Source organism: Camarhynchus parvulus, chromosome 5 (assembly GCF_901933205.1).
Source record: "Camarhynchus parvulus chromosome 5, STF_HiC, whole genome shotgun sequence".
Taxonomy (NCBI): domain Eukaryota; kingdom Metazoa; phylum Chordata; class Aves; order Passeriformes; family Thraupidae; genus Camarhynchus; species Camarhynchus parvulus.
In genome coordinates this window covers 34,705,383-34,719,970 of record NC_044575.1, presented here as the reverse complement: position 1 = coordinate 34,719,970, position 14,588 = coordinate 34,705,383, and the positions used below count along the sequence as shown (strand labels likewise).

General features: G+C 33.5%; 1 protein-coding gene across 1 annotated transcript in view; it reads right to left on the bottom strand.

The window, feature by feature from the left end:
* Positions 1-1,012: 1,012 nt before the first annotated feature.
* Positions 1,013-14,588, bottom strand: part of SCFD1 (sec1 family domain containing 1) — a 49,894-nt gene continuing 36,318 nt past the window's right edge. The window contains exons 20-25 of the mRNA XM_030948902.1: positions 13,084-13,137; positions 8,731-8,783; positions 6,163-6,196; positions 4,850-4,915; positions 2,154-2,222; positions 1,013-1,233 (exon numbers count right to left, since the gene is read on the bottom strand). Coding sequence (XP_030804762.1) covers positions 1,210-1,233; positions 2,154-2,222; positions 4,850-4,915; positions 6,163-6,196; positions 8,731-8,783; positions 13,084-13,137 — 300 coding nt within the window. The 3' untranslated portion in view covers positions 1,013-1,209. The remainder of the gene's footprint in view (positions 1,234-2,153; positions 2,223-4,849; positions 4,916-6,162; positions 6,197-8,730; positions 8,784-13,083; positions 13,138-14,588) is intronic.

Sequence of the window (14,588 nt, the reverse complement as noted above, 5' to 3'; positions counted from 1 at the left end):
ATTACAAACAACACTTAGATAATTAAATAACATTATTACTTTTTGATAACATGGTCTAGATTAAGCGTATTATTCTTGTGATACTTTTGAGGAATAGATCAACTGCATTTCTTGTACAGATGTTCTGAAAAACAATTAAGTTGGGGAAAGGGCATTGTGTTTAGTGCAAAACTAACATTCAACACTGAAAAACAGTGCAAAAAGCACTACTGAAAATTTTACAGTAAGCCAGTAATTCTCACAGTTGGCTAATGAACCCACAGGAAATGTCTTCACATTTTGAGTGGGTTAGGCCTTGTTTTGAAGTCCTATTATTGCCTCACCAGTAGCTGTTTCCGGAGGGGGCATTTCTAAAGACAGAGACCTCCACCTATAAAAAGAATTTGTTATGTTCTTTGATAAGTTCTTTAAACTACTAAACTGCCCCTACTTAATGGAATTGTTAAGAATGGTATTTTAAATATGTGCTGATACAAGTTAAGAGCTGTTCTGTGAGTATGACTTGGGTTCTTCCCAAACATAACAGTCAAAGCAGTTACAATAAAAAGAGAAGAAAATTATTAAAGATTTCAGTTTTACAGTTTGAAACTGACTGTGTTGGCAAGCAATCTTCTCTTAATCTTAAAAGAAAAGTTAAATTACTGTACCAGAAACTTGTACTGAAGAGATCTTCCAGTACATCTTTTGACCATGATGCAAAGACTGCACAAATCAAATGACTTTGGTAAAATAAAAGGGTAAGAACTAGAAGTAGTTCTCTTACACTAAGGCTCTTTGTCTGTGGTCCTGAAAGGCAGTTCTGCTCTTCTGAATTATGTTACATAAAGATATTCTGGCTTTCAAGAAGAACATAACTCCTAAAGACAGACTTGACCTTTTCTTAGAGCTATTGCCCTGCTTACCGTATCAGAAACTTACATATAAGAACTTGAAAATGCCATACTTTTCAGCCAGTTCTGTCATATACCATAGCTAGTACTGCAATAAAAATGCAATAATAGTGAAACTGACCTCCACCAAAACCACAGTAGGTTTTATTTCTGAAATGCTGATATACACCGTATTAATTACAGATTTTTTTAAAAGTTATCATATTAATGAAATGGGTTAAAGTTTTAATATAGTGACAAAATTTAAGATATGAAGATATCTGAATGTTGTAACAATTCTCTGTTGTCACGTTTCCATCCAGGTAATGGTGTTTCAGTTTTATTTCTGGCCAAGTTGGGACAGCTAAACATGAAGAGAAAAAAGTCATTAGATTGCTAATCTTATTCTTTCAGTCAAACAAATACCCAGTTCATACAGCAAATATTTCTGTCTTATATGCTTTGTTTGTCTCTGAGAACCAAACGCCTTCTGGTGATAGGATATTTAATTCATAACCTCAGAGGAGAAGGCCTGAGCTTCAAATTTTCATGAATGTATCTCATGAATCAAAGTGTACACAGTCAAGACAAAAAAAATATTAAGCTGAATGAGGAGGTAAAAGTCATCAAGTACTATTTGTCTCCTTCAAGTGCAACAAGAATTAATTTAGTTCTTTAACATGCAGTTTTGAATAACAACTTATTCTCATCTTAGTAGGACATAAAGCCATGAGAGGTGATAGCTACTGAAGGGCGGCTATTTGCCGACCACCATGAATAATTTTTATTTTGTATTTGTATTGGAATGAGGCATAGAGGAGTAATGATGTTTTTAACAGCACTAAAAAAAGAGTTTAGTACAGGTATGGACATCAAGCTCCTAGCAGGCCAGCACTTTTATATCTATATATCTGTAGATATTTATAAACCAGGACAAAAGTGTAAACATCTTGTAATTTGAAAAAGTTGCAAGAAAACCCTAGAAAGAGATGCTGTTTGTGAATTTTCCAAGAACTGACTCAGTTTTTTTCAGTAGGATTAAGACAATTATGATGAACTTGTTTGCCTGCATTACCTGTGTGAACTCACACTGATAACAGGCCTTCAACACCTAATTAAAAATAATGACTTCAAAACCCCACTTCAAGCAAATAAAAATAGGTTAATCTTTCACAGATTAATTTGAGGTTTTTTTGGTAAAAATCCATGGAGATGCAGAGTTATATAAATCAACTTACAGATAAAGAAGTAATAAATATTATAGAGGTTATCAAAGTTATCTACCTGTTTTATAAACTGTGTGGCATTAAAAAGTTCACTGCAGCCATACAGGACATGTTTGCCTTGTTTACCCTAAAAAAGAAAAGTCCATACGAAATCAATTGTTTAACAGTATAGTAGAGGATTAACAAGCAGTACTTTTTAAAACATCTACAAAGGGAAATTACAGGATCTACTACATTCTTTTGCACACAACAGTATGCTAGCCTCCTCCTGGAGGCTTCCTATGCCTTGCAATTATGATGACACATTTTCAGCATGATGAATTGAACTTGGACAATACATTTATTTTAAGGCACAATCTACCTCAATGACAGTATAAATATTTGCTTTTTGACATTGTGAGATAGTCTATTCTAGCACAGAACTACAAATAATTAGATTTGAAGGTTTCTCTTAATTCTTCTACAAAAAATCCCGGAATGTCAAAGCTGAATGAACATTGCTTCCTGTTTCAGAAAGTTTTCAAATACTTTCTCTGTGCTTTCAGGAGCAAACTGGCAAAACAGATAGTGCTTAGAAAAATAAAGCCATGAATAAAATCTCTGTGGTATCTGCTTGCAAGAACAGAGCTGTTGATTTTTCTCTTTTTTATTCTGGAGGAAGACTGATTGAATTTGAGAATAATTAATAAGCTACATCTGTGGAAACAATAGATGCTGAAAGTCTACCACATGGAAAAGCAAATTTTGTTGGATAAGACTGTAAGTGTCACCTGGGAGAGGCACACAGGTTTCCAGGTGGTGGGAGGGAGAATAAAGGTTTTCATTGACCTTCCTTGTTTTTTCAAGAGCAAAGGCCTAAGTGGAATAAAGGTGAGGGAATGACCCCCTGGGGAGGTCATCTCCCACTGCTCGAGTACACAGTCTGAGTGGAGAAACATACAGCACGCTTCAGCTGTGATACTGTAGTCACAACTGTGACAAATGTGATTAAAAACCTCTGTTCACAGGCTCTAGAAGAAGAAAGAGTATTTTCAACTTCCAACTCTCCATAAGATCTAACATTACCATTTCCACAGTTTTCAGTTTCTCCTGTTTGACAAATGACCTCCTGTTTGCCCTCTTATTCCTGTCAAACTTCAGCTTCCTGACACTTTGTATGAAGTGCTGAGTGTTTAATTTGTCATCACACCAGTGCCCTGTATATACATATACACAGCAAAGCTCAGCTCTGTCAGCATGCAGTTACAATCAGGGAAGTGAACTAAGCTCTAGGGGATTCAGAAGATTTTTTTTTTAATAGAAAGTAACAAATAGTCATGCTCTTGGGCATCTTTTGAATTGATATAGTAGCTAAAGAGGCTTTGGGTAGACTAAGGAGCAAGCCAAACATTTACCAATACACTCTGCCACAGGCAGATGCTTCAATGAATTTGTTATTGAGGATAATGATGAGTGCTAAGCCAAATCGAAATGATTTCTTTAATTTACATTTCTCTTCCTATCCTTTCCTCTATCCAGACCAGCTCTGCTTCAAAATGGCTTCCTGTCAGAGGGAGAAACTCAGCACACACATTCTGACTTTGCATTCTTCAAAATTTACCTGGACATCAAACTCTTATGTGCTTTGTAGAATAACTTTTTCAATGACTAATGCTCCATATCTACTCTTATGGGTAAAAAGCCTCAATCCAGTCTACCAGAGGGCAGGACAAATGTACCATGAACAAGGTTAAGATCAGGAAGAAAGAATGGTGTGCTGCTGCTGTTAAATAATTTATTACCTTCTTCAGAATTTTACTAAGGTTACTTTGGCATTTTTTTAAATTCCTGGAAAGTGCCTCAATACCACTCCTGCCTCCCAGGAACTGTAATGATTTAGTTATTTTTCTCCATCCACTGATTTTTGGTATACACATGTTCTGCTAGTCTGACCAGCTGGAACCAGAGAAATTAAATCTGTTACACCAGCATTACATAGTTGATTATGTATTTTCTTACTTGTGAATATGACACCTTGAATGATTCCTATACAGAAATAAATGATGTGGTTTAACAAGAATGAGCTTCTATTAACTCAGTAGGGAAAATTTCTAACTGTGGGTAAGTAATAAATGCTTAGATATTGGTGCCAATCTGATACTTGCTCTAACAGATAGCATAGTATTTGCATTATACTGGTTTCTGAAACAACATACTTTATGCTCAAGTAAGATTGTCATACAATAAAATGCTGTTATCTGTAGGCCTGAGTTTAAACTGATTCCATACTGCAAAACTGCATACAAAAAAGCACTGGGGTATCTCTTTTGCAAGATTTCTGAAAACTACAGAATTCTCAGCAGTTCCTTACTTTCAAGGTTATGATATGCTACAGCCGCTTTATTTAACACCAGCACATGAAAACTACTAACACAACTCTGAAATAGGTTAATTCAGTTTGCTACATCTGCTGACAGTTTTCAACCACATAGGTGTGTCTGAACACAAAATAAAAGAGAATGCAGTTTATTTACTCAACTTCAAACGGCAACATGAGCAAAATACCAGAAACAGTAAGTCTTTGTTGGTCTGAATTAGTAACCCACAATTTCTACTGATTTCTTACATTCCTTTTTTCCCAGAATCTGTAAAGAATAAGGATGTTAAAGCTAAATTCATAGACTTTGTCTTCTAAATACTAAATATTACAGAAGACATGCTCTGTCTGGTTTCTATCAGTAAGTTAAGGACTACAACTGACAGAAGTACACATACCTTTATGTAGTCAATGAGATTTTGATATTCAATATAGTTGCCTCCTCCAACTACAAACATTATTGCCTAAAAGGCAACAGACATATTATTAGAGTATGCAGTTAGTGATATACCAAATAATTAAACCCACAACAAAAATCATCACAATCACACTGTGTTCTTATAAGAACTGGATACAGAACCACTGCTTCCTATCTGAAAGATGATATCTGAAGTTTTGGTAGGATGCAGAATGGCAAGCTGAGAGCTTTTAACAGGTCACTCTCTTCTATTAAGACATACTCATTCATATACAGTTTCAACATGTTCCTTTTTTTTTGTCCAGAGATGTCTCCTATGACCACAGGAAGAGTTAAAATATCGCAATGGATGCTTATTTGGGCCATAAATAAAGTGCTTCTATCATAAAGAAATAAATTTTTTCATAATTTTTCCCTTCCTACCTTTAGTAATTTTTTCATCATTTTTTCCCTTCCCACAATTAGTAATAATTACTAATATTACAGATAAAAGCCATCAGTATCTTCTGGGCTGTGTTTAAAGGAGAACTCATGTCTAGAAAAAGGAGACTTAATAGTTGTATTGTTGTTGTTAACATTCATTATCCAAAATTGTTTGACTGTACTATATGAATTTTATATAGACTTTATCTCATTACTGACATTTTTGGTATGACCATCTGTAGCCACATATATCTAGGATACCACATGGTATTTCTTTTGTTCCTAAGGATAATTAGGATATTTCATGAGAAACAAGAAACATTCGTATATTGCCAAGGCAAATATTTTGCTTATGAAACTTTGTAGTAATCAGGTAAGACTTTTCCTATTTGTAAATATTTGCACAGAAAAATACTGAAAGTTACAGGCATTTGTATGAAATGATAACATTCATTATTTTGGTTTTTTCCTTTTACTGCAGAGACTCCTTAATATAGTCATTTACATCAATGCTGTTGTTTAAGGTTGGACAAAGGATGAAATCTAGAGAGCATTCTGAAAGTCTGGTCTAAAAATGAGGGATTTAAATTTCTCACTCAATTATGATATTAGTAAATCCCTGTAATTATATTCTGGAAAAATTTCTACTTTTTTTCTCCAGTATTAGTTAGCACTTACATAGTCCTATGAAGATGAAAAGCTTCAGAATAACAGCTAATTATAATTAATAACTAGATATAATTAGTCTAAGTGCTTTTTTGCAAATAAGACCTCTCATTTTCTTAATCATGATCATAAAAAATGGCTGCACTTCAGGATTTAATTATTTTTAACACATGAACACTGAAAAATAATTTCTACATGACTTACCTCCTGGAATGGATTTTTATTTCTTGGAACTGAGCTATAAAAAATACAGCACAGATTTCATTACACATTAATAGAAATATGCAAAATAAGCATCAGGTACCCATCATAAGTATGGACTACTATATAATATTAGACAAAAATGTAAGATAGAACAATAACTGCCTTTCCATTTGTTATGGAAAATCATTCATTCTACAGGACTGAATACACGAGTAAATAGGAATTTTACTTCATCCTTTCTAATGTTGCTGTTTGAATAATAAGCTTTATGACAACAATTCTTCCATAGTTTAAAAGCTCTAACTATAGTGCTGTTACCTAGGAGCAAATACAATGAGTTAAAAATGTGATCAGCATTAGCACAACTCATGGCACCTAGAATTCCTACCTCCTGGAATCTTAGCTAGGTAAGGCAGTCATTTTGCAGGGCCTGCATACACACTTACTGATGCTTCCAATCTCAAACACTGCTATGCAGGAAAAGAATGATAAAGGAAGGAAGAGGGAAATTACAAGTTTGGGTGGTACAGACTCCTCCATTTGAACACAAGGGCAGGTACAGGGGGAGAAACCTCTTTTCCTGCATCACCGTGAAGCTTCAGGGGAAGGGGAAAGTGAAGAAAAAAGCTGTGAAGGGTCAGTCTGCTCTCCTGCCCTTTGCTCACACACTACCACTGCCCTCCTGCCCTGTACCCTCAGGAAGTCAAATACATCTTATGTTCTAACATAGCTTAAAACCACTGCATTTTCCTCTTCAAATTACCTTCTCCCTTATTTCAAGACGTTTTCTCTGAGTGACCAAGAACAACTGAGTCAACACAGACTCCAGTGTATCAGAAAAATAGGTTTTAAAACGGAATGGCTGTCTCTAATGTGTTGCTTTGTCTGTCAGGAATACTACAGACTTCCCGTAAGTAGAATTATTACCCCAATTGTCTCATTTTTTGAGTATGATACAACAAATCCACACACATTTTGTGTCATCCTTTCAGAGGACAAAGCCTGTTTATACTTGTGGTAGGCATTACACAGGATAGAAAGATACTGTTTTGCTAGGACTGAATTACAGCAATGCAGTTACCACTCTATTTAAAACACAGTCAGTAGAAATGCCAGTATTTCTTAAAATGGAAGGAGATTAGAAAATAAAATCAGTAACTTTTTAATGAAATCCATTAATTATATTATTTTATATCACTATTTTGTCAAGAAAACTAACATACATTTTTATTGTTTAGAAAATACTTGAAGGGAGAATTAAGCAAACCACTACGTGAGTTCTGCTATCATGCCCAAATATGATTTAAGGAACATAACTTGAGTTTACATACAAATCCCAAACCAGAAATTAAAAACTATTCTCTATGGTGACTACTGTAGATACACAGAATGCCACATTTATGAACTGCTGCAAATGAATACTTCTACATTGTTTAAAGCAATGTAAGAACTATACAGAGAGGGCAAAAAATGGAAAAACCCTTCTGCTTGAGTAAGCACTTTTGCACAAAATCCACCAAAAATGCTATAAAAGCATCACAAATCAGTGACAGTTGAAATCAAAATGAAACATAATATACTAGTACTTTTCTCTTTGATAATTTCAAAATTTGCCTATCTTTGAAATTATATAATCCGTAATACTTTTCAATAAAACATACATATAATTTGAAATTTACGTCCTCTTACTTTTCATGTTTCAAGAACAAAGCAGAGACAGAATTTTCATGCAAATAACTAAACCCAAGCCTGGATCTACTTTATCCACACTGATCCTGTAATAAAGTGGTGCAACCAAATGAGATTGTTGTTTTCCCACAGCTTCAATTACAGTTATTTTTAGAAGGAATGTCAAAATTAAGTATCTTCTCTTTTGCTAGGATATTAGATTAAGTGAGACTATCAGACAATTACTAGTTAAAGATGCAAAGCAAAAATCAAGATTTATAAACTTCCTCTCTTTTACTGGCAAAATAAACTATATCCAAGCCTCCCTTCATATACACATGAACATAAAACGTGCACCTACCTAAACAAAAGTAAATGCAGTCAAATTTAAATATTTTTTTTTCGAACTTATTAACTAATTACTAAAGAAGGGTTGCATTAAAATCAGAATTGTAACTGTTTAAAATGTGACAAGGAAATTTTGGTGCACTGTCCAATGACTATTAAACTTAACAGTGAAAACTCACAAAGTTTCTAAGAAACCAAGCAGTATGAAGAACCCTAACATTTATTATTGCTAAATATTAATGCACATTCCTGTGACTAATGTACATGTTAGCACTTACTTTTTAGATTTTTTTGCAGTGTTATAAAAATATATCTGATTGATCCAAGTTCCCACTTGTAAATTCTTTCAAGACCAACTGTCTTGACTTAGAATTAATGATCAAAATAATTACTTGTAGTCAGCAAGCAAAATAAAATAGATTTCTTAAATTAGTCTTTTCATTTCATTAGTATAGTGACTACACTTCAATAGTGTATTTCATTTCATTAGTAATGACTATATTTCAATAGTCATTACTATTTCATTAGTAAAAGGAAAGAAGCAAAACTCACCTGTCACTGCCTCGCAGCATCTTGGGGTCAAAATACCGGTAGTCATCTGTCTCCTATTAAAAAGTATGTTTTTATCTCAAAAGATTGGAATTTTGGCTAATGAATTTTTGCTTGTATATATTACATTACACATTGTTGAAACCAGCATCATTTCCCATCAAATCATTCAACATTAATTGTGATGTCCACTAGTATTTAAAAAGTTTGTATATAACCGAATCAGTACAAAATAAACAATAGTGAGAAGCTATGAAGGGTGTGTGCTATTGAGCTTTTTATTTCTGGTTCACCTAAAATTGACTATCACACACTTTCCAAAAAATACACTGGTTGCATAATGAATCCCAACAGAAAGACAGCATGCAGAAAGAAAAATTGTTACCAGCTTTAGAGGAACACTGATGGTTAGTAACAAACATGAACATTTTCCAGATTACGGAGATCTGCTATTGATTTAACATTATAAAACAAAACACTTCTGTGGCAATGAGTGCTATGGACAAGACAGATCAAAATCTGCTACTGTTATGTAATTTATCCTTCTCATGTCATGATTTATGACTACTATTAAACCAAAATTAAACTCTTGAAGAAGAAATGAGTTCCACAAAAATTTGAAAAGTTTCACTCTCTAAACTATAGAAAAAAAATTTCTTCACACAGAACACTGAGGCACTTCCAGTATTTTTATTGGCAACAAGCAGGATTTTTGTCAATTATTATGGATGAAAAACAAAACTTCTTAGTAACTCCTTCTGACAACTTCTTGGCTTTCTCCTGTTTCTATACTACATTTTCATCCAGGTACTGTGAAGTTTAGTTTGTCGATAAACTGCATGCAGAACTACAGTTTATCTGTGTGCTTACATGCAAAAACCTCTGAATTCTGATGATTCTGTAGAGCAGAAATACTACTTCTTGAGTAGTAGACAAATTATCTGGGGAATTTACTGGAACTCACATAGCATAACTACCTCTAATATTAAAAAGTATTAAATATACATGCAGTGGTTACACACACACAAAATAAATCTATTTGATATTACAAACCTTTATATAATTACACAAAATAATCCTGCAGCTTGGCTTTTAAAAAGAAAATAATTTAGATCTAATTTCCCACTGAATCTCTGTAAAATGCTTTTATATGCTCCACTGGGAATTTCAACTGCCAGAGTCTGCCAGCATTCATGATTTTGCAGCTTCATACCTAAAGGTGGTATAGTGACTCTGGGGTAAAGAGAGCTGGGAATGGAGAGATATTGAGAGACTAAAACTGAGAGGTATTTGAGAAACCTTTACCTGGGATAAAGAGTTTAACTTTTCTGCTTATTAGAGGGAATTACAGATTAATGACAGAACTAAAAATCAGAGTTAATAAACATATTACAAACATTTACTCCTGAATGTATTACTGCTGTGTTTTTTCACTGTGGGCTAGTGTATGTAGACACACAGAGAGTGGTAAAACAATAGAAATATGATAACCTAGGGATTTTCCATTGTTGCTGTTTAAATACAATATTCCTGCTGAAATCAGTGCTGAGGGTGCAGGGAAAAGAAAGCCTAGTAGATTTTATTTTCTTTAACATATAGCAAGTCTGCCAAGAAAAACAAGTGTATAGCACTTTCCTTACATACAACTGAATTTGTGACTTCCCTAAGCAATTCCAGAAGAAAAGAAATACTTCTGAATGTATAAACTTAGTTTTCAATATTTCAAATTAAAATAGAAAAAGACCCATGGAAAAGAAAAAGACCCATTGACTTTCAGTCTGTATTTTTTTTTCTGCAGAATCTATCCGGACCAATTTGGATTAGAATTTTTCTTTGTAATGCATGAAAGGTGTCCTAAGTCTGAAAGGTACCATATCTGCTGAAAGGGACAGTATTAACCAAAATAGTTTCATTAATATATATCACAAATAAGATCTATCTACTTCTCAAGTCAATACAAATGTACACACTGTATTGACAGAGGCTAAACCACTTTGTAAAGGCTCACTTTTCAAAGATTTTCCTCACTCAGTAATCAAACCATTTTCTAGAAGATCCTTAGAAGGATCTCCGTAACTCTATAGTAAATCATGGTCAATTTCATAGATATAAATTAAAATTTGTGTATACTTTATTTATGAAGATTCAATGTTTTAATCAACCTCTATTTAATGACACCAAAACAAAGTAATTATGTTTTAGGTTTATGAACAGAATATTTCTTTATTAAAATATGACCTTAAAAGAAATTGCCTAAAATCGTGCTTTTAACAATAAATATTATTAATTAAAATACCCACAAGTAACTGATTACTTTTAAGGTCATCAAGGAATGTTTCTGAATATGTTTTTCAAGAAAAGGTGTAACTATAGTTAAACAATCTAGAAAAATTTAAGAAGTTACAAGATAGTAACTTAACTTAGATCTTATGGCCCGTAAGATCTGTTCTAGCTGTTCCTGCTTCTGAAAAATTTGAAAAGCATGGGTGGCATGGACTTATTTGTCCTTGCCAGAGAGACAAAAGAAACAGCAGAGACAAGCAACACACAAAGTGATTTACAGACAACCCCACAGAGTTTTGCACAGGATATCATTCTAAATAGGTGGAAGATTTCAACTGACAATAATATATATTGAATGTTTGTGGTACAACTTATATTTCCTTTATTGTTGCAGTTAATATCTAGAAAATAAATAATTTACATTTCTTGTATATAATTGCTTGACTTCTCAATTATCTGCTCTAATTTTGCATTATACCTTTCATCAGTATGTACATTTCATACACTGATTACTGTAGTTTATAAGATTTCTTGAATTATAAAGGAGACTTTTTTCTGTGTTGTAAAAAAATTAAATCTTGAACTTTTTTCCTCTCCCTTTGTGTTTTGCCTGCAGTGCAGTAGTTTTCTATTCTGGGAAATAGAAAAGGATCCCACACATCAGAAGATGAATAGAAGCCACAATGGTGTATTTCCACACATTGACCTTTTCCAGATACAATTTCACTTCTGTTGATAGTACAGCAAGTCTAAACACATTCCACAGTGACTCTCTGGCCTGCTTCCTTGAGCTGAAACGTACTCCAAACTTGCTGTCAGTTTTCCTGCAGGTTGGGAGAATCAGCCTTTAGGGATTGCCTGATCTCCTATGACTTGAAAAGTGGGACTCCCTGTTTTGTGCCACGACTCTCTGCCATGGCAGTGGAACAGAAAGCTGCTGACTGACAGATTGGCCCAAACGTTGATTTTTCAAGTGAGAAGATCAATGTTTTCTCCAAACTATCAAAGTGCTGGTAGCTGTTTTCTACTAAGTAAATGTGAAAAAATCAAGTCAGGAAAAACCCCTCATATGACTTGTAAACTTTTCTCAATCAACTCCTAAACTTGTAGCCTGAGGAAGCTAATGTTTATTAAAAAAAAAAGGTTTAATTTTCACCTTCTTGTAAGTTATCTATAGTTTTAATTTCAGCTTTCTATGGTAAGTGTTCTGGGTGACCTCTGCTGGTTGACTAAACAAAGTTAGCCCTGTACATCCTTTCCAAGTCTTTCAAACAAGAACAACAATCCACCAACTTTGGAAACAGAGTAATTTCCTTTGTTTGTTAAGAGAAAGCAAATTATCCGCTAAGAATCATGACATATATCATCTATGAAGCACAGTTTGAGAAAATAAAGGATTACTTGCATGTTGATAATTTTCATATCTTACCATTATTTTTCTCTCTGTACATACAGTTAATACATGCAGGTGAAAGTGGACTAAGAAGAATGTTTTGAATCTACTAACCAGGCCTACTTTTAGTTGTAAGTTCTAGCCAATGCCTTGACTGTGTAGCTAACACACATGCAATGCAAAAATTTGTAACATTTACATTTAAAATATCTGAGTAAATTTTCACAGAAACAAGGCAAGAAGAGGAATTTTCTGACAAAAACCACCTCTACTTGCAAAAAGAATGACTGAATCAGTAGTAAAACATTTTCCTAGACATAGCAAATTTTAAAGATGTGGGAAATGTAATTTTCACTTTGATGCAAAAAATATTTTAGTCTACAGCTTAATGTAGAAATTTAGGAGCAACAGAAGCTTAGTATAACACAAGTGTAGTAGAAGCTTAGAATAGGAAAAATCTAAAAAATATTAGTTCCAATGAGACACAATAAATTGTCATTGTTTAGACTATTTAAATGAAAGAAGTCTTACTAAATAGTTATGAAAATGGTGCTATTCTTGAAATACAGCATGATTGGATTTTTTCTATAATGAAAAAAATTAGCTTTTGCATATGACATATCACAGCCTCAAGATTTTATTTGCTCCACCTCTCTCTATATGAAGGCAATGGTACTCACAGGGTTTGACTTCATCTCCATAAGGTTGTCCAAAATACGTGTGACTGGCAGATTCTGTAAAACAATGTGAAATTGATGGAATGCTGAAAAGATTACTAAGAACTACTCCCAGGCACATCATTACTTATGGAAGAGTTTACAGAGCATCTGAAATACTGTTTTAAACAGTTTTCCTTCTAATGCTTTGTAAAGGTTAAGCTTATTTATTATCACCTAAACTACTTTTCTGCAAAAGAATGCAAACATCCGAGGTGCATACAGCTAGGGGATAAAGATAAGACATAAAGTGCAAAAACAGTGTGAAGACAGGAACAGAGCTTTATTTAGGTATTACCAACATATGCAGATGTTATCAAATATGAATTCTTGTTAAAAAATACGTTGCAGTTAAGGAAAGAATTTTAAAGCTGATGCTGATAATTGTGTGAATCTAAAAAAGAATTCATGTTGTCAACGAAATGGGTAAAAAAAGCAGCCCTGGCAACAAATTTTTGGATGACCTGCAAAGGAATAAACTGACATGAAATTCAAGATTACTGTTCCTTATTTAACACAGGAAATGTCAGCTGGGACAAAAGATCTGAATATTAAGGAGTTAAACTACTTCAGTTATAATAAACTGAGGGTGAGTTTACATAGCAACAGGATTGGAAATGAGTCTTGTTGACAGACTGTATCAAAAGAGGAAATTCCAAAGGATGAGCTACATATTACACTGGAAAACTCATGTGAATCCCTGAATTACTGAAGGAAAAATAAAAAGTCAGCTTTAATAGAAATACCACAGACCTACATTAGGCTTACAAATATGAGGAAGAAAGGCTTCTCATCTTGCTAGCCTAAAATACCTGGAGAAGAAATTAAAAGCCAGAAAAGCAAATCCTGAAAACAAAGCAAATTGGCTTTTTGCTCCCTCAGAATGCAAAACAAGGCAAGCCATTTTGTACAGAATAATATTAACTCTTTAAAGCGACACATTTAAAGAAATGACAAAATGTTTAACGCAAGGAGAGGAGGAAGTCTTCTGGAGACTATACTTGTTTTCTATTATTATAAGTAACAGTTTATCAGAAGAGTTCTCTATAAAATATAACACACAGGCAAGCTGCATATATAAATTTTCCTCAATCATATTTCATGATATACCACTGAGTTGTAACTCTGCAACACAGCTTATCATTCTAGTCATAGTGAAATTCCTGCAGAATTAACTTAACTGCCCTACAAATCTGAGACCCCAATTTTAAACTTTTCTGTGATAGCTGGTATCTTTCATGTATAAATTATGTGTATAATAAGCTGAATAAACAAACGATGCAATGATAAGATTAAGTAAGTCAAAAGGGTACTTAGTTAAGATTTCATTTTATTTACTTCTGATACGTTGTATTTCTAATTTGAATTCTGACTCTTCAACTGAATTATAATATGATGAATGATCTTCTTTTTCAGAAATCTTGATGTGAAAATACTACAGAATTAAGATTTTCAGCTGTAAAGAAATA